The 20,004-nt window shown below is 38.2% G+C and overlaps 1 protein-coding gene across 12 annotated transcripts in view; it reads left to right on the top strand.

Annotated features, from left to right (window-relative positions):
- Positions 1-20,004, top strand: part of LIN54 (lin-54 DREAM MuvB core complex component) — a 64,489-nt gene that overhangs the window by 22,879 nt on the left and 21,606 nt on the right. For 11 of the 12 annotated variants that reach the window (XM_010845946.1, XM_010845941.1, XM_010845937.1 and 8 more), the window contains one exon: positions 5,093-5,235. The exons of the other annotated variant lie outside the window; for it this stretch is intronic. In XM_010845946.1, coding sequence (XP_010844248.1) covers positions 5,093-5,235 — 143 coding nt within the window. The remainder of the gene's footprint in view (positions 1-5,092; positions 5,236-20,004) is intronic. 12 annotated transcript variants of the gene reach the window in all.

The following is a 20,004-nucleotide window of genomic DNA, read 5'->3' as shown; positions in this document are numbered from 1 at the left end:
TTTAGTTTTTTAAAATTAATTATTTTAAAGAATTGTGATAAATACGCATATGAAATTGACCATTTTAACCATTGGTGGCTTTAAGTATATTCATGCTGTTATGCAACCATCAGCACTGTCTGTTTCTAGGACTTTTCATGTTGCAAAACTAAATCTCTGTATCCATTAAACTTCTCAATTTCTTTTCCACCAGCCCCTAGCAGAGACTTTTTGTCTCTATCAATTTGACTTTTCTGTGCATCTTGTATAGGTGGAATCAGACAGTATTTGTCCTTTTATGACTAGCTTTTTATGAGTCTCTGGTACCTACAGTTTCTGGTACATAGATGTCTTCAGTGAATGTGTATTGTTGAGTGAATATCATGGAGGCAGTGTGGTGTGGTATGTTGGAGGAGCTATTTGGAGACTTGGGTTTTGGTCATGGTTCTTCTATTAATTTTCTCCCTGATCTTGGGTAAATATATTTTCTGTTCCTCTTATTTCTTTCTATAAAATGTTGATCATTTTATAGAACTATTGTATAGTTCTATAAAATAGAATAATATAGAATATTATAACCAATCACTTCACGTGACTTTTGAGATGGTTAAATGAGGTACAGAGGTCCTCATTGTCAGAGCTCCCAAGGTAACAAGTTGCTATATTAGAGCAAACTTCATCAATGTTAAAATATTTGATAATGAATTAGTCTCTTTAGAATTAGTCCTGGCTCGGGTAAGCTAGCTCCTGCCCCCAGCCTGTCCCGTCTGCAGTTTTTGGATTATGTCTCTTGTTTCTTGGAGAATACCTACAGCAGAGTATAAAAGGCCTTACAAATTGATTTCAGAGTGAAACTGTGACTTGTATACTTTTGTGCATCTATGTGAAGAGCCAAGGATAAATGGGGATTTGGACATTAATCAGGAGAAATGCTATCTTGGTGAAAAAAAGTAGCTCTTCAAAAGAGAATAATTTGAATTTTAAAGGATATAGAGGGTTCTTGGGAAAATTGATGAAATCCTGAGATATTTTGTCAGAAATAATCTTCTATGTCATCATGTGCCCATCAAATAGTGTCGTTGTGCTGTCATATTAATTTTCAGAGAAATCCTCTCTCCCTCAAATTCAACACTTTTCTAAGAGACAGTGTAGTTGAAGTTATAAACAGAATTTTTATGAAATATTAGCCAATAACTTTTAGAAGTTGTTGTTGTTGTTAATTACAATGACATTTTGGACCTTGTTTTAAATGTAATTCACTTTAAGTGGCCTTTTCTTTTCTTTTGATGTACTTAGCCAATTTTATTTTTCATTTTAATTTTTAAAATTCTACAAAATAACAAACCATAATCACATTTTATTACTTATAACAACCTTCTGACTTACTGTTATTCCTTTGACAGATAATAGAATGCTTAAGGTCACATTGTTTTTATTTTTTAATATTTATTTTTAATTGATGACTGCTTTATAATATTGGTTTGATTTCTGTCATACGTCAACACGAATTAACCCCAGGTGTACGTGTGTCCCCTCCGTCTTGAATTTCCCTTCCACCTCCTGTGCGTTCCCACCCTCTAGGTTATCTCAGAGCAAGTGGCCTGTTTTGGTACCAGTTATCCTCAGGAATTGGAGATTTTATATATATATATATATATATGTTTTCTGAAGTGTATCTAATGCTTAACAAATAAGAAATTATAGTAATAGCCATAAAAATGAGCACTTTATAAAAATGTGTCTTTATTGGTAGTTTTTTTTTTTCCCCTCCTTAAAATATGATTGTTGGGGCTTCAGGCTTATCCCACAGGTATTAGTTTTGGAAATCAGAACAGATAAACATGTTACTTGAGGCAGGCTCCACGCTTGAGGGTGGCCTTCTAAAAATATTTGATACAGATTCATTCAGTTTCTATAGAATTGACTTGTTTAGTTATGATGTCAGTCAGTTCAGTCACTAAGTCGCGTCTCACTCTTTGTGACCCCATGGACTCCAGCATGCCAGCTTCACTGTCCTTCACCATCTCCCAGAGCTTGCTCAGACTCATGTCCAGCAAGTCATTGATGGCCATCCAACCATCTCATCCTCTGTCATCTCCTTCTCCTCCTGCCTTCAATCTTTCCCAGCATCAGGGTCTTTTCCAGTGATTCAGTTCTTTGCATCAGGTGGCCAAAGTATTGGAGCTTCAGCTTCAGCATCAGTCCTTCCAATGAATATTTAAGGTTGATTTCCTTTAGGATTGACTTGTTTGATCCAAGACACTCAAGTCTTCTCCAGCACCACAGTTCAAAAGCATCAATTCTTCAGCACTCAGCTTTCTTTATAGTCCATCTCTCACATCCATACATGCCTACCCGAAAAACCATGTTTTTGACTAGACGGACCTTTGTCGGCAAAGTAATGTCTCTGCTTTTTAATAAGCTGTCTAGGTTGGTCATAGCTTTTCTTCCAAGGAGCAAGCGTCTTTTAATTTCATCGCTGCAGTCACCATCTGCAGTGATTTTGGAGCCCAAGAAAAGAGAGTCTCTCACTGTTTCCATTGTTTCCCCACCTGTGTGCCAGGAAGTGATGGGACCAGATGTCTTAATCTTAGTTTTCTGAATGTTGGGTTTTAAGCCAGCTTTTTCATTCTCTTTCACTTTCATCAAGAGGCTCTTTGATTCCTCTTCACTTTCTGCCATCAGGGTGGTGTCATCTGCATATTGACATTTCTTCCAGCAATCTTGGTTCCAGCTTGTGCTTCATCCAGCCCAACATTTCTCATGATGTGCTCTGCATATAAGTTAAATAAACAGGGTGACAGCATACAGCTCTGATGTTCTCCTTTCCCAATTTGAAACCAGTGTGTTGTTCCATGTCAGGTTCTAATTGTTGCTTCTTGACCTGCATACAGATTTCTCAGGAGGCAGGTAAGGTGGTCTGGTATTCCCATCTCTTTAAGAATTTTCCACAGTTTGTTGTGATCCACACAGTCAAAGGGGTTGATCGACACAGAGGGGTTTTGGTAGGGTTTGCTAGGATTTGTTTTGTTTTTTTAGCCTAGTTATGATGTAAGTCAGGCTAGAAAAACCCTAGCAAAACTCTCAGCTGAAATCCACTAAGGAATATGTCTCTAATATAAAATGCAATCATGAAGTAAAAGAAATTTTTAAAAATATATATATTTAAAATAATTTTAAAATTCATAAATGCCTGGTAAAATTTAACTCATTTAAAAAAAAAAATTTATGTCTACTATTACATTGCTATTAGTAATAGCCCTGAAACTCTTACATGCTGGTTTTCTGTTAAGTCCCATCTTTTTTTTCCTCTCTTTTCCCCCTTTTTCCTTCCTCTCTCCTCTCGTTCATCTCTAATAGTTATTTTGTTGTTCAGTACTGCTCTGAGTCACGTTCGGCTCTTTGCGACCCCATGGACCAGGCTTCTTTGTCTGTCCTTCATGGTCTCCTGGAGTTTGCTCAGACTCATGTCCATTGAGTCAGTGATGCCATTGAATCACCTCATTCTCTCTTGCCACCTTCTCCTCCTGCCCTCAAATCTTTCCCAACATCAGGGTCTTTTCTAATGAGTCAGCTCTTCACATCAGGTGGCCAGAGTATTGGAGCTTCACCATTATTCCTTCCAGTGAATATTCAGGCTTGGTTTCCTTTAGAATTGACTGGTTTGATCTCTTTGCTGTCCAAAATCATAGCATCTAAAGGGATCTTGGAGATAATTTAGTTATCTACCCTCTCTGTTTCTTGAGTGTTTGAGTTTCTTCTTCAGCCAGTGGATTTGATTATCCAGCATCTATTTCATACACCTTCAGTGAGTAGGAACTCACTCATATTAAAACAGTCATTTCAATTAGAAATTTTTGTTGGAAGTTCTTCCTTACTGATAGACTGAAAATTTTCTGTTCCTATATGTTAGTGCTATGCAGCTTATAGATAACAGATGGTTCTCTGATCCTTCAACCTGACAGCCTGAATCAGTCAGGATAACCTTGGTTTTTCTGCCATAATAAAAGTCTAAATATCAGAAGTTAAAGAAGCTTTATTTTAGATTTTTACTTCAGGGTTATCTACATGTCTGTTGTGGGTTCCAAAGGGGTGGGTCTCTTGTCATCATGGTCACTCAAGGACCCAGGCTGACAGAGGAGCCACCATCTCAGCTGTGGAAGAAGAGAGAGCCTGGCAAGATCTTGCATAGGCAGTAAATGATACACATCACTTGCTCACAATCTGTTGGTCAGAACTAGTCATATGGCCCTAATCTCACCACAGGGAAGAGGTGGGGGTAGGAAGGACAGTCCTACTGTGTGCCCAGAAGGGTGAATGGCACCATTGCTCAGTCTTTCAGGAATTTGGAGGAGTTGTCATGCTTTGTAATCCTGTCCTACCTAGGATAAAAATTCCTAATACTTCAACTCATCGTCTAATTTCCAGTTCCATTAGTCATCCAGACACAGTGTAGTTTTTCTGTGTTGTTCTGGAAGTATATTTCCAGACTGTTCCAAGTTAGCCCAGTAACTGTCTGTTTTACACATGTGGACTTGGATCATATGCTGAGGTTTAAGTTCAAACAGGAAGCAGCTGAAGTAGAGAACAGAGACTGAAGCTTTAAGGCTTGGATTCACGTCCTGACTTTGGGAGCCCCTTTCACAGGACATATTGCATACTTTTCTGAGCCCATTTTCTGATAGGTATCACTTCACACTATTATTGATGAGGCCCTTCTCTGGTGGTCCAGTGGTTGGGGCTCAGTGCTTTCACTGCAGGGGTGTGGCTTCACTCCCTGGTTGGAGAACTGAGATCCCAAGAGCAGGCCATAAAAACCACACAAAACAGTTTTGATGAGAATGTGAGCAGAGGTGTTTTTGTGGACTTTCATAAGGTGGTATTAAGATGCTAAGTGTTACTAAAAAGCATTGTTTTGTTTCTTTGTGTCTAGGTTCATCGTAGTTCATTAGGTTCACCATGGTTCATTAGACCTCCTTACATGTTTCAGTTCATACGTGGCTACATGTGAAGTATTGAGCATATGTGCTGCAGTGGGTGTAAATCATCACCACATTCGTTTTGATACAATTATTGAAAAAAGTCAAACTGATGTGCTGCCTCTCATTTGCAGGTAGGGTTCTTTCACAGTCTACTCCGGGGACTCCATCAAAGACCATAACAATATCTGAAAGTGGTGTTATTGGATCAACTTTAAATTCTACAACACAGACACCAAATAAAATAGCCATCTCACCTTTGAAATCGCCAAATAAGGTAAAAAAAAAAAAAAAGAATTAGCCACAAATGCCAAGTATTGTGGTTAATGACTTTATTTATATTCCCAAACAATTAATAAGTATTTGGTGAATACCAGATTTAGTAATCGAGAATGTGTGACAGATAAAAAACTTAACTCTAAACGCATAGTAACACAGTAGTCATTTTGCATGCTAAGATGATTTCCATGGCCCATGTGAGTGTGGGTACAACATAAATCTTTTGAATGAAGTATTTTATGTAAGTATGTGATTCCTCTTCAGTTTATATTTGTGCACAATTATTTTCTTTGGGTCAGTCACATACATAGTGATTATAAAATGTTAAATGCAGGTTTTTTGGAAATAGGATATTGATGTCTTCTGCTTAAGCTGTCCTTGATTTTATAGAGAGCTGAGAGTTTGCTGGGTAACAGCACCCAGAGTACTAGAAATTGCCATCAAATGCTGGTTAACATATTACTGGGTTAATACAGTTCATGGAAAGCATTTGAAAACTTGTCATAATTTGTTTCATTTTAACACTGTGAAGTACCTGTCATTTTAGGTGAAGTAGGTAGTCTTAGCTCACTTTTCTAAAACGTACAGATGTCATTATACAGCGCAGCATTTTGAAAAAAGCATATTTGATGGATATGTTCAAGGGAAAAGCCAGGAATCTACTCTGTAAGGTGCCACCCTTGGGATTCCGGAAACACACTCCCATTTGTACCTGCCTTTTCATGAATAGAACGAACATTAAATGTTTGCCTTACATGGTTAAAAAGTCTAACTGTTGGCTTCTGTTTCAGTAAGACTTGACTATAAGGTATGAATATGGTGTCTATTACAGTTTATTAAAATGATCTCCTACCTGCATAATAATACAGATAATCATTTACTTAAATGGAATGAATTGAACAGAAATTTTGAGTGCTCACTGCGTGTTCTTCATAGTGATACACTAGGCTTAAAAGCATAGATAAGCTTGAAGTTTCAGGTAGTTCAGTAGGCAAGTTAGTCTTAAAAGTTAAAAATTACTCTACAGGATTGTCACGGTTACAAGTGGATTGATGAGCCCCACTGAATGCGTCAGGGGTTTTTGTACAAACGCTGCTGTTCTGAAAGGTCTTAACCTTAAAGGTGGTTTGGGCCTTGGCTGTGCGTGGATTGAGGTAATACTTTACATGAAAGCATAGAAGCATGGCCTGTGTATAAATGTAGTGTAGGGAGCTACATTGCTTTGGTAGTGTGAAAGCTGAGGGTGCTAAGGTTAGAAGCAAGGTTGCGCTACCCTCAGGGGAGTTTGGATTTTACTGTTCTTAAAGACTTGCTGTGACTTCCTATTGCTTCTAGGACAATGGTTCTCAACCTTGTCTGCACATTAGAGTCATCTGGGGAGCTCTGATAAATACCAGGGCCTGGTTCTTATCCCCAGGGCCTCTGTTTTAATTGGTCTGGAGTTAGGCCTGGTATCAGGAATTTTTACACTACGTGATTCTGAAGGGGCAGCCTAGATTGAAAACAACTGCTGTGGGATAATATGAAATTTGCATTTTTAAAAAGATGACTCTTGTAGCATAATGAAAGATAGGTTGGAGGAAGGTAAGCCTGGATTTTAGAAGAGACCAGGTAGGTTAGTTATTCTCAATCTTGGCTGCACTTGCGAAGCGCCAGAGGACCTCTTGGAAAACCTCATGGCTGGCCTCTGTCTGATCCCATTTAAATCAGTCTCTGGGCTGGGGCCTAGGTATTAAAAATAATATTTAAAAAATTTAAGGTGTAGGCCACACAACATTGTAAAGCAATTATACTCAAATTTAAAAATAATAATAATAAAGTATAGGCCAGGGTAGAGAATCATTAAATTAGATTGTTATAGTACTTCAGATTCGAGCTAGATTAGTAGCTCAAGGGCCAGGGAGAAGAGATGTGTTTAAGACATAATGACCAGATGCCAGGGTGTTCGGAAGAGGGAGACTCTGGGGGATGACGCCTAGATTCCTAACTTGAGTAACAAGGGTAGGTGGTGGCACTGTGGACTGGTACATGGGCTGTATCTGATAGCATACAAGTAAGAACTTGCTTTATTTTCCTTTTATCCTTGACTTTAGCCCCGTTGAATCTTCCTTCCCTGCCTCTTTGACAAGACATCATTTTTACTATAAGAATGAGCCTTATTGCAATGATTAAATTCAAAGTTATGAAAAGTCTACTCCAAATCTTACATCCAGTTGAGTGGAGGTATCTTACACCTAATCATGACTCAGGGTCCATGCAGTGGAGGGGCACTGTGTTTTACTTCACTCTTCCACTTCCTCCATCTTTCTGCGTTGGGCTTCTGATTGGCAGGAAGATTAGAAGAGAAAGGACGGAGTTTTATGTGACGGGACTGTTGTAGTCCAGCTGCCGGTGCCCTGTGTGGCAGGTGTCCAAGTGTGGCCTTTAGCGTTGTGTGTTTAGGACGGTTTCTGCAGACCGCGTGGTGTGCCCACACTGCCCAGGTCCCTGTCTGGAACACACCCCAACAGCCTTTGGCAGTCTTCTCGCTCTCTTTTCCTCGTGTAGTCCACCTACAGCCTGTTACTGCTGAGTATCCTTCCTCTAGATGGCACATGTCTTTGGCCTAGCAAATGCTTTATCCCTCCACAACATCTCTTTGGCTAATGGGAAACCTATAGAACCCGGTGGTAGAAGCATAGCTCATCTAACTGTGGTCCTCTGTGTCTTTGCTCTGTTGTTTTGAAGCTGCTTTCAACCTCTTTTTAAAAAATTACTTATTTATTGATTGATTTTACCTTTGGCTTTGCTCGCCAGGTCTCTCTAGCTATGGTGAGCAGAGACTATTCTTCACCGCAGTGAGCGGACTTCTCATTGCTGTGGCTTCTCTTTTGCAGAGCACTGACTCTGGGCACACAGGCTTCAGTAGTTGGAGCTCATGGGCTCAGTAGTTGTGGCTTTTGGGCTTAGTTGTGCTGAGGCATGAGGGATCTTCCTGGACCAGGAATCAAACCCTTATCCCCTGCATTGGCAGGCAGATTCTTATCTACTGTACCACCAGGGAAGTCCCTCCATCTAACCTCTTGCTTTTTACAGGCTGGGACCCATGTTCACATAAGGCCTAAATTCCTGGGGATGTATGTCAGGTCCTTCTGGTGGCTACACCCAAATGGGCTTAAGCGTTCCTTTATCTCAGTATATCACCAGCCAAAGATTGAGATATCAAGTTTCCCAGTCTGTCCCAGAGATTTTCTGGGGGAACCCCTGCCCTTGTTCTCACTAAGGTGTAAAGCCCTGTTGTCTATGTTTATGAATTCACTTCTGTTTCTGGTCTGTTTTGTTTCATTTTCAATAGGCAGCAGGTGGATAATAGGGGTACTATGTTCTAGCAACTCACTCTGGCATGGATGGTTTGTTCTTTTTAGAGAATAGGGGGGCTTATCATTTGCTGTTCTCACTAGAGCCACATTTTAAGACAGGAGAGAACTCCCATTATCCCTTTATCCTAGAGAGGAAATACAGAAGGAATAGCCGGTTTGGGCAAAAAGATATTGTTTAGCTCTTGGAGCTGTTTGTCATTGAAGTGCCCACTGCCTGTCTAAAGGAGAATGTCCATTAGGAAGCTGAATATAGGTGGTGGCTAAAACTGTGCAGATGGATGAAGTCAGCCAGGGAGCATGAGGTTGTGTGTGGAGTGAAAAGAAAGGCAGGACTGAACCACAGAATATTAAGAGTGGGTAGAAGAAAAGAAGCCAATGGAAGAGAAGGAATAAGAGAGGTAGCATGAGAAACTTAAAAAAGTGGGAAGGGAAGATGGTCTCAAATTTCAAATGTTAAGAAGAATCAGTCAATTAAGAAAAAGACTAAAAAAATCAGGATTTGCTGGAGATGTCCTTGCTCCCATTAATCTAAAGTGATCAAAAGAAACCTCAAACACCGATACTTCCTTCCCTGCCAGCACTCACAATCTGACCATCATCTTCCTTGAATCTGCCAGGACTTTTCTCATTATTTATTCCTATTTATATGGTACTGGCTATCATCAAAAGAGCCAGACTCCTTGATTACCTTTCCTTTCTCACATCTGATCTCCTTGAAGTCGTCAGTATCTTCTGTCTCCTTACCCGCTGCCGCTGCTGCTGCTAAGTCGCTTCAGTCGTGTCCGACTCTGTGTGATCTCATAGGCGGCCTTCCACCAGGCTCCCCCATCCCTGGGATTCTCCAGGCAAGAACACTGGAGTGGCTTGCCATTTCCTTCTCCAGTGCATGAAACTGAAAAGTGAAAGTGAAGTCGCCTAGTCCAGTCTGACTCATCAAGACCCTGTGGACTGCAGCCTACCAGGCTCCCCCGTCCATGGGATTTTCCAGGCAAGAGTACTGGAGTGGGGTGCCATTGCCTTCTTCACCTTACCCACTACCCACCCCCAACTCTTGAAACCCTCCCACCATACCCTATCTGGGGTTCACAAGCAAAATAATCCCCTAAGCCCTCAACCTCTTCACCGAAGATTGCTTTATCTTTTTCTCTAACGGATACCTGACTCTTCCTGATGGCATTGTTTTCCCCTGCAGACCTCCTGAGCGTGGGCTGTGCTTCCACCCCACCATCGAGCTTGGAAGGGGGGACCTATTATGTGTCCAGATGTCTGTTTTGTTCCTGTTCTGTTCTTTTTAAAGTGCATGCATGCATGCTAAGTCACTACAGTCATGTCCAACTCTTTGCGGTCCCATGGGCTATATCCTGCCAGGCTCCTCTGTCCATGAATCCTGGGATTCTCCAGGCAAGAATACTGGAGTGGGTTGCCATTCCCTTCTTCAGGGGATTTTCCCAACCCAGGGATCAAACCCGTGTCGCTTACTTCTCTTGCATTGGCAGGTGGGTTCTTTACGACTGCCACTACGCCAAAAGTGTGTATGTATCTCAGTTTTAAAGCTTCTTGGACCTCTGATTTATTGTCTTTTATTTTTGGAAAATTTGGACTATATCTCTTCAACTCTTTTCTTCTGCCTCATTCTTTCTTTCTCTTCATTCTAGGACTCTGGTTTCAAAAGGGCCAGACTGAGATCGTTCTGAAGCTCTTGGATGCTCTGTTCAGCTCCCTCCCCACTTTTTCTTTGTTTCACTTGGGTCATTTCTGTTGACCTGTCTTCAAATTAATTGATTCTTTCCTTAGTTGTGTGGAATCTACTTAAGGGCCACTGAAGGACTTCATCCCTGATAATCGTTTATCGTATTTCTGTCATTTCCATTTGGCTCTTTTTTATAGTTTCCGTCTCTCTACTGACACTCCCCTCCGTTCATTGCATGTTGTTTTCCTTTCCCGCTAGGCCTGTTAACATTTTGATCATAGTTATTTTAAAGTCCTTATCGGATGGTTGCAGCATTCGGGTTATCTTTAAGTCTGGCTTTCATTTTAGAATGCCATCTGGGCCTTTTTTTTTTTTTAAGCTTGTACATCTAGAATGGGGAATCTATTAAAGGTGAATAACTTAGCACAAGCACTGAAGCTGGGTTGTTGATTTTTAACAAATCTGATTGGAAAGACTTCAGAACAGTTAAATTTTTGGATACCTGAAGTTCAGAAAATAAATATTTGTAGAGTGTGGGTCTGGGACAGTTGGATCAAAGAAACAAGGGTTAGAAACCTCAAAACACTTTCTTTCTCACTAATTTGGTCTTACAAGTAAATATTCTTAAAATGTAAGGCCTGGTCACCCTTTACCTGATGTTGATGGATGAGTTCTTTTTTTTTTTTCCCCTGGCTATCTTTATAATGAACACAAATACATTTTCAAATATCCTGCTCTTTACCTTTAAAAGTCTCTGGAAGTTATCCTGGACATCCTTGAAACTACCTTATTCACACTCTTGTCGGTTTTTCTCTCCTACCCAGGGGATTGCTCCTCTTTTTTGGCCTTATTTGGCAAACAGGGAAGATCTGTTGGTAATTGAATCATCACATAGCCATTTAGGATGCAGAATGTACTTCAGTTCCAGGGGAGGAATTTCAGAGCATAAGCTGTGTACAAATGAAAAGTTTCTTTTTCCTCTGAAATCTATGACCAGTACAATTTCTTGAACTCTTTCTACTTCTGAGCTTTCTAGCATGGGTAGAATTCTGTAAAGCTTCTTCTATAATTAAACTCTAGACTCAACATTTTACTATAGTTGCTTTATCATTTATTTACCCATCCTTCTCTCCATTAATCATCTTATTTTTAAAATGCATTTCAAAGTAAGTTGCACATATTCAGTATACTTCTCCCCCCATATTCCAAGTATACCATTAACTAGAATTCTCTGTTTTTTTAGAGGGTTTTCTTTTTCGTTTTGAGGAATAATTCACATATACTGAAATATGCAAATCTTAAAGGTACAAATATGCAAATCTTAAACATTCGGATGTTTTCAGCTTAAATGTATACATCTATACAACAGAAAAGTCCTCTGTGAAGATAAAGAACATTATCACCACCATAAGAAGTTAATAATTTAAAAAATGTTTTTTCCTATTTCTGAACGTATTACGGTAAACAGTGCACGTGTCATTTGGTAGGTTTTGGTCGTATTTCCTAGAAACTGACAAAACAAATGACTGCGGATTATTAAAAATTAGTTTGCTAGTACTTCAGAGAGTTTCCAGTTTTCTTTTCCTACTAAACTGAAGGAGGACATAAGTAAGTTTATAGGTCATTAGAAATAATTTTTGATGGTAGAATACAATGTGATTTTGGATATAAAATTCAGAAGGAATTCTAAGTATTAATGTATATTATTATAATAAATATCTTTGTTCATATATAGAGATTTATGAAAATAATGTTTTTCAGTGTTTATTTAAAAATAGGAATAGAATTGATGCTGAACTCTCACTCTAGTGATATATAATATACATTTATGGATACATAAATGTAATCTTTTAAAATGAGTCCCATCATCTTATGGAGCAATGCATTCCAATAAAATTTTTATATTGTAATAATCACAGTTTGTAATGTATTTGTTGTTTTCAGTGTTTGTGTTATGAACTCAGTTAAGACAAAATTATTTAACACATAGAGCTTTACATAAAGGGTAATGTGTGTGCTCAGTCATGTCTGACTCTTTATGACCCCATGGACCGTATCCTGCCAGGCTCCTCTGTTCATGGGATTCTCCAGGCAAGAATACTGGATTGGGTTACCATTCCCCTCTCCAACATCAGGGTGATACAAAATGTTTTTAAATTTTCAGTTTATATACATCTTTTTGTTTCAGAAAATTATGATAAAAGAATTTCAAGGGTAAAAATGTTACACTAGAATAAAATTTTTAGAGGTTATGGAATTCAAGCACAAGTTCATAGAGGAAAAGGAATAATGTAAATTTCTGACTGCTGAAGAGTTCTTTATATATATTTTAAAAATGTAATAGATACTGGTGAGTGTCAAATCACTATGTTGACTTGATTCCATTGAATACATTTAAAAAAGTAATGTGATGGTTTTATTTTTTTTAATGCTAATATTTATAATGGGCTAGAAATTACAGTAAACTGAATGATGTGCTCAGTCTCCCTGAAGATTATCTCCATTCCAGCCAACTTGAACAGGGAAAAGTCAGGGAAAAGGTACATGGTGGTACATTTATGGACCAGACCAGATGCATGGTGCAGTTTTCACCTCCCTAGCTAAAGGTCTTGTGGCCTTACCTTGACTTCAAGGGAGCCTAGGAAATGTAACCTGGTTGTATGCAGGAAGCAGAAGAGAGTTTGGATTTTGGTTAGCAGCAAGCAGTCTATAATGTAATTGTCCACCTCACTCCAGTACTCTTGCCTGGAAAATCCCATGGACGGAGGAGCCTGGTAGGCTGCAGTCCATGGGGTCGCTAAGAGTCGGACACGACTGAGCAACTTCACTTTCACTTTTCCCTTTCATTGGAGAAGGAAATGGCAGCCCACTCCAGTGTTCTTGCCTGGAGAATCCCAGGGACCGGGGAGCTTGGTGGGCTGCCGTCTATGGGGTCGCACAGAGTCGGACACGACTGAAGTGACTTAGCAGCAGAGTAAGTAGTGCTATATTAACACAAGTAATTGACATGAATTAGGCAATAAACTGGAAGGCTGAACAATAATGAAGATTTCCTGTTATTAAGAGTCACTCTTGGAGACTTCCCTGGCAGTCCAGTGGTCAAGTCTCCATACTTCCAGGGTAGTACAAGTTGGATTCCTGGTCAGGGAAATAAGATCCCACGTGCTGCATGTTGCAGCCGATAAATAGACAGAGTCACTCTTTCCTTCTCTGTTTGTGAATGGCTGTCAGTAGGTCAGTGTGTGCTGTGTGCTGAGGCTGTGGAAACTATGGAAGAGCTTATGGTGGTTGGTCAGACAGAATTGAATGCATGTAAAATAATAGCAAACAATGAAATAGGTGCTAAGTTGTGTGTATAGGCAAGGTGAGGTGAAACTAAAGAGAAGAGAAAAAGAAGTCCTGGGATTCCTTCGTTCTACACTCAGCAATACCTGCCATGTGTTAGGGGCTGTACTCTTTGGGGAAATAGAGCAAAAATAGACATGTGGGACCTAAAGTCTGTGAAGGTGTGGGAGGGAATGTGACAGAAATGACTTTAAATGATATACAAAAGTATAAAATTACAAAAGCTCAAGTGATGATATGAACTCCTATATAAGAGGATTCAGCTGCAGTTGGGATGATCAGAGAAGGCATCCCTGAGCTAAGATTTTTTTTAATGGGTAGAATTGGAATGGATGTCAGCCACAAGAGTGAAGGATTGGAGGTAAAAATACTTATAATGTACACATATGTATACCTATGAGATACATGCATACAGAGTAGTAAGATTGGATTGGATTGACTGTGATTGGAATTAGTAATCCTTTGCAGGGAGTGGAGAACATATAGAGATAGGGTTCAATTTTGGATAATTTTCAAAACCAAGCAAATTTAGACTTAATTTTGTCATTTAATGAAGACTTATAAAATGTCTCTAATTAGGCAGTGTTTGTGTGGTGGATTCAAAGCAGGTAGAGATGAATCATGAGTTGATTTTGAATTTGTTTTACATATATCCAGGTAAGAAGTGATATGAGCAATGATGTTATTGGGAAGTTGAGAGAACACTTTTGGGACAGAGGTTTCAGGAGTTGATAGCTTCTGCTTTTGCTGTGAGTCTCTTAAATGGGGATGGTCCTGTGAGTACAGTTTGAAGTGAAGGGGATCTGTTTTCCTGATAAACTTTAGCATAGGTTGTTTCAAGATTGATTAAGAATTAGAGTTAGGGTGACTGCAGGTTCCTAGTCCCATTAATTCAGTTGCCTAAGTTACTTTGTAGATAAGTATGTTTCTCATATCAGCACCCATTAGCAGAGAATTTCTTTTCTATGTTACTATGTTGGTTTTGTTTTTATGCTTTTATAATTAATGGTGTTTGAATGCCTTTGGGGTCCTGTTGCACTATTATTAAAAACTTTTTTAATATAGAAATTTATAATATGCTAAAAAGTTAGAATAGTATAATTAACCCCTGTGTACCCTTCATCCAACTTTGGAATTATCCACTATTGTGTTATCATCTATAACACTTCCCACTTTTTTAAAAAATAAATCATGTCATTTTATCTGTAGGTATTTTGTTATGTATGTAAAAGATAGGGACACTTTTTCTTTTAACTTATTCACATTCCATTAATGCCATTAAATACCTAGTTAATTCACATTTCCCTAGGCACCTAAATTTTTACACTGTGCTTGAACTTGGGATTCAGAAAAGTTTGTGAGTGAATGCTATTTCCCTTACTTTCCTCCTCTTCCTTTTTTCCTCTTGCCCTTTAAAAAAAAAATCTAGTTGTTTACATCCTATATTTTTCATAGCCTGGAGTTTGCTGGTTGCATCGCTATGGTACCATTTAATTTTGAGAATTTCTGGAATACAACTCAGATGACTCCTGTATCTTTAGACATTAGCATATGTTTTGCAGGTATTTTCTTCCAATCTTCGGCTTGTCTTTTAATTTTTTTAACAGTGTCTTTTACAGAGCAGAAGTTTTCAGTTTTAATGAAGTTTGACCCTTCAGTTTTTTCTTTCATGGATTGTACTTTTGGTATTGTATCTAAAAAAGTCATCACCAAACCCAGGGTAACCTAACTTTTCTGCTGTTATCTTCCATGAGCTTTGTCGTTTAGTTTTACAGTTTTTAGGTCTGTGATCATATGTGAAAAATGTCAGATCTGTATTGAAAGTCACTTTTTGTGTGTGGATGCCCTGTTGTCCCAGCATCATTTGTTGAAAATAACCTTTGTCCATTGAATCGCCTTTGTTCCTTATCCAGAGGTCAGTTGTTCTGTTTGTATGGATCTACTTCTGTGCTCTCTTGTTTATCAGTCATTTTTAGTTTGCCAACATAACTAATTTAAAGATCTCAAACATTTATATTTTAAAAATTCTTCATATTTGTGTGTCTTCTGGACTCTTCCTCTGAACTCTGATGCTCTTTGGGTGGTTTGTCTTTTTTGTTTGTTTGCAAACTAAAACAAGCTCATAGCATGTTATATAAAGTACTCCTTTGTTATCAGTGTGGTTACGAACCTTTTTCTCAGTTGGTTTCATCTTTGTATTCTTGCCAGATATTTTGCACATTAAATTTTTCAAAATAGTGTCTTAAGTTGTGAATTTTGAGTTTTTGATCTATGCTTAGGGAAGTCTTCCTTACTCCCAGTATTTTATTTATCCATTAAAAAATTATCATCTGTTTTTATGTAATTATTTTGCATATAATATTTTATTACAAATTAAGCACAAGAACAAATAGATTTATTCTTGTTTTTTAAGCATGATGGAATGGTTAAATTTATATTCACCTGTCTACCAGTTTGATCCTGACTGATTTATATAACACATCTTGCAGGATGGGCATCTAAGTTTTATATTGTGGTAAAATACACACAGCATGAAATTTGCCATCTTTGTATACATGTTTAAGTGTTCAGGTCAGTGGTATTAAGTGCATTCATATTGTTGTGCAGTCTTCTCCACCATCCATCTCCAGAGCACTTTCCGTCTTGGAAAACTCAGGCTCTGTGCCCATTCTCCCCTCTCCCTAGCCCTTGACAGCCACTAATCTATTTTCTGTCACTGGGATTTTGGCTACTCTACTTCATAAAACTGAGATTATAGATTATTTGTCCTTTACTCGTTATTGGCTTATTTCGCTTAGCATAGTGTCCTCAAGGTTCACCAATCAGAATTTCCTGCCTTTTTAAGGCTAGATGATGAATGCTCCATGGTATGTATATTCATTTGTGGATGGACACTTGGATTGTTTCTATATATTAGCTCTTATGATTAATGTTACTATGAACATTAGGTGTACAAATATCTCTTGGAGACCCTGCTTTGAATTCATTTCTTTAAAATCTCTCTAATAATGTGGTCCTTTTTTATTGAATTTTTTTTAAAAATTATTTTTAATTGAAGGATAATTGAGTCATTTCTAATGAGGTATATGAACCTAGAGCCTATTATACAGAATGAAGTAAAAAAAAGAAAAACAAGTATCATATATTAATGTGAATATATGGAATCTAGAAAGATGGTACTGATGAATCTATTTGCAGGGCAGCATAACTATAATTATATATAATTCCCTGGTAGCTCAGCTGGTAAAGAATCCTCCTGCAATACAGGAGACCCTGGTTCGATTCCTGGGTTGGGAAGATCTGCTAGAGAAGGGATAGGCTATCCACTGTAGAATTCTTGGGCTTCTCTTGTGGCTCAGCTGGTAAAGAATCTACCTGCAATGCAGAAGACCTGGGTTCGATCCCTGGGTTGAAAAGAATACCCACTCCAGTATTCTGACCTGGAGAATTCCATGGACTGTATAGTCCATTGGGTTGCAAAGAGTCAGACATGACTGAGAGACTTTCACTTTCAGTGGAGATGCAGACATAGAGAAGAGAGCTGTGGACATGGGGGCGAAGGAGAGGGTGAGACAAATGGAGAAAGAAGCATGGAAGCATATACACTACCATATGTAAACTAGATAGCCAATGGAAATTTGCTGTATGGCTCAGGGAACTCAAACAGGGGCTCTACCCCCAGAGGGGTAGGGTGGGGTGGGAGCTGGGAGGGAGGTTCAAGAGAAGGGGACATATGTATACCTACGGCGAATTCATGTTGATGCACTGCTTTCTGTTCTTTGGAGTGTATACCCAGAAGCTGAATTTCTGGATCATATGGTAATGCTATATTTAATTTTTTGAGGAACCACAATAACTGTACTATTTTACATTCCCACCAACAATGCACAAGGGTTCTCATGTCTTTGTGTTCTTGCCAACACTGTTTTTCTGATAGTAGCCATCCTAGTGTATGTGAGGTGGTATATCATTGTAGTTTTCATCTTTCACTAATGATTAATGATGTTTGAGTATTTTTTCATGTATTTATTGGTCATTGTATATCTTCTTTGTTGTCCAGTCACTCAGGCGTGTCCAGCTCTTTGCAACTTCATCCTGGAGTTTGCTGAAACTCATGTCCATTGAATTGATGATGCCCTGATGGTTTAGTCGCTAAGATGTGTCCAACTCTTGTGATCCCAAGGACTGTAGCCTACCAGGCTCCTCTGTCCATGGGATTTTCCAGGCAGAAATACTGGAGTGGTTTGTCATTTCCTTCTCCAGGGGATCTTCCTGTCCAGGGATCAAACCCAGGTTTCCTGCACTGCAGGCAGATCCTTTACCATCTGAGCTACCAGGTGATAATACTTTGCAGAAATATATGTTCAAATTCTTGGCCCATTTTTTAATTGGTTTGTTTGAATTTTAGAAGTTCCCTATATATTTTGGATCTCAACCCCCCACTAGACATATGATTTGCAAATTTTCTGCTGTTTTGTGAGTTACCATTTTACTCTGTTGACAGTGTCTTTTGAGGCATAAAATTTAAAAATAGCTGCAACACCTAGGGTGGAAGCACGGAGTCCTAAACACTGAACCACGAGGGGATTCCCTGCTTTCTGGTTTTATAAGACTGCTGCCTCCTAAATCACATTGTCTAAACTTGCCTGATACGGTCATTTGACCCTTTCCTTGAATGCTCCCATAGAGTCTAACACATCACATTTAAATAACTTATCTTTGTCACTGTAACTGTGAATAAAGCATAAATTAGGTTAATATCCATGAAAAACTGGCAAATGAACACCTTACATCTTTTTTGTAATATTTCACCAGTCAGTACATTAGTGCCAAAAGTTCTAGTATCCATCCCAAGGTTTGACTCTGTCTTTAGTCATGTAATATTTATAATATCTATCTTTTCTCATTTTCTCATTTGTTTCTTATAGCTTGAAAGCATTTTAAAGCTTTCAAATTGGTAGGTTTATTTTAGTAACCTAAAGTTTGGAAATTAGGATAATATAAACATAGTTTTTCCATGATGATAAGGTCTATAAACATTGTCACAAATTTCTGAAAAGCATATTAAGATGGAACCCTAAAAATTCCTAATTTCAAACTATATTATAAAACTGTAATAGTCAAAACAGTGTGGTATTGGTATAAACACAGAAAAATTGATCAGTGGAACACAATAGAGAGCCCAGAGATAAACTCATGTGTATGTGATCAATTAATTTGTAATCAATTAATTTGTAAGAGAGGAGCCAAGAATATACAGTGGATATTGGGAAACCTGACAGCTACATGCAAAAGAATGAAACTGAACTACTCTCTTGTACCACACACAAAATTTAACTCAAAGTGGATTAAAGACTTGTATGTAAGACCTGAAAGTATAAAACTCCTAGAAGAAAACATAGGAGGTGGTACGGTTCTTGACATTGGTCTTGGCAGTTTTTAAATAAGTTTGGGAAACATACACCATACCCATCTAGGAGATCTGTCATGCTCGTTGGCATATTAAAGACTCTAAGAATTCCCATAGTAAAGGGCTTTGTCTAACTTTGTTTACCTCAGGGCTTCATAATTAATATGATAAAAGTAGATTGTTTTATGTACTACCTGATCTTGAGTTTATGTTAAAGAACAAGCTTTAAAGAACAACAAGTTTAAAGAACAAACTTTAGTAAGTGGTACCCAACCAGCATTGAGGAAAGTTATTATTCTGATTTTGCAGTAGATTAAACAAATAGTATCTTAATATCTGTTCAAAACAAGGAGATTTGTGTAGGTGTCCCAAAGCAGTATAAGAATTTCATTCAGTGGTAACATTCTACCCTGCACAGATAGAGACAAAGTTATAAAGAAGCATTAGGTTGCTTGACAGAGTATGCACAAGATTGAGACAAACTGGAACCAAAACTCATATGTCCAAACATTTGTTTCTAAGCTGTGTTTACAAACAGAATCAAATTTTAAAGTATACTCCTCCCCCTCAAAAAAAAGCCAACATATTTATATGGAACCCCACAAATTCAGGGTTTGGATATTGATTGAGCCCTCTGTCTATCTCCAACTTCACTAAATAAGAATCCTCATTTATAGAACAAGAAGAGTATTTTATTATTCCTTTTTTTCCCCCTTTAAGGAAAATCTTCAATTAAGCAAGGACTTGTGGTATTTGCTAATTAGAAAACAATAAAGAAGTATATCCCTGTATAATTATTACCTTGATATTTAAGTAAAAATGGCTTAAAAATAGTACACAAAAAAATCAAGTCCATGTTTTTCAGGACAACCACTGATGCATGTTAAATGTAGCTAGTTTGAATATAAATTATTCTCTTTTTAACCCAACTGTCAGTGGGGTTAATCAGGAATAACAATAACT

This window comes from Bison bison, unplaced genomic scaffold (assembly GCF_000754665.1).
Source record: "Bison bison bison isolate TAMUID 2011002044 unplaced genomic scaffold, Bison_UMD1.0 scf7180017864228, whole genome shotgun sequence".
Lineage (NCBI taxonomy): Eukaryota > Metazoa > Chordata > Mammalia > Artiodactyla > Bovidae > Bison > Bison bison.
This window is presented reverse-complemented; position numbering and strand designations above follow the sequence as displayed.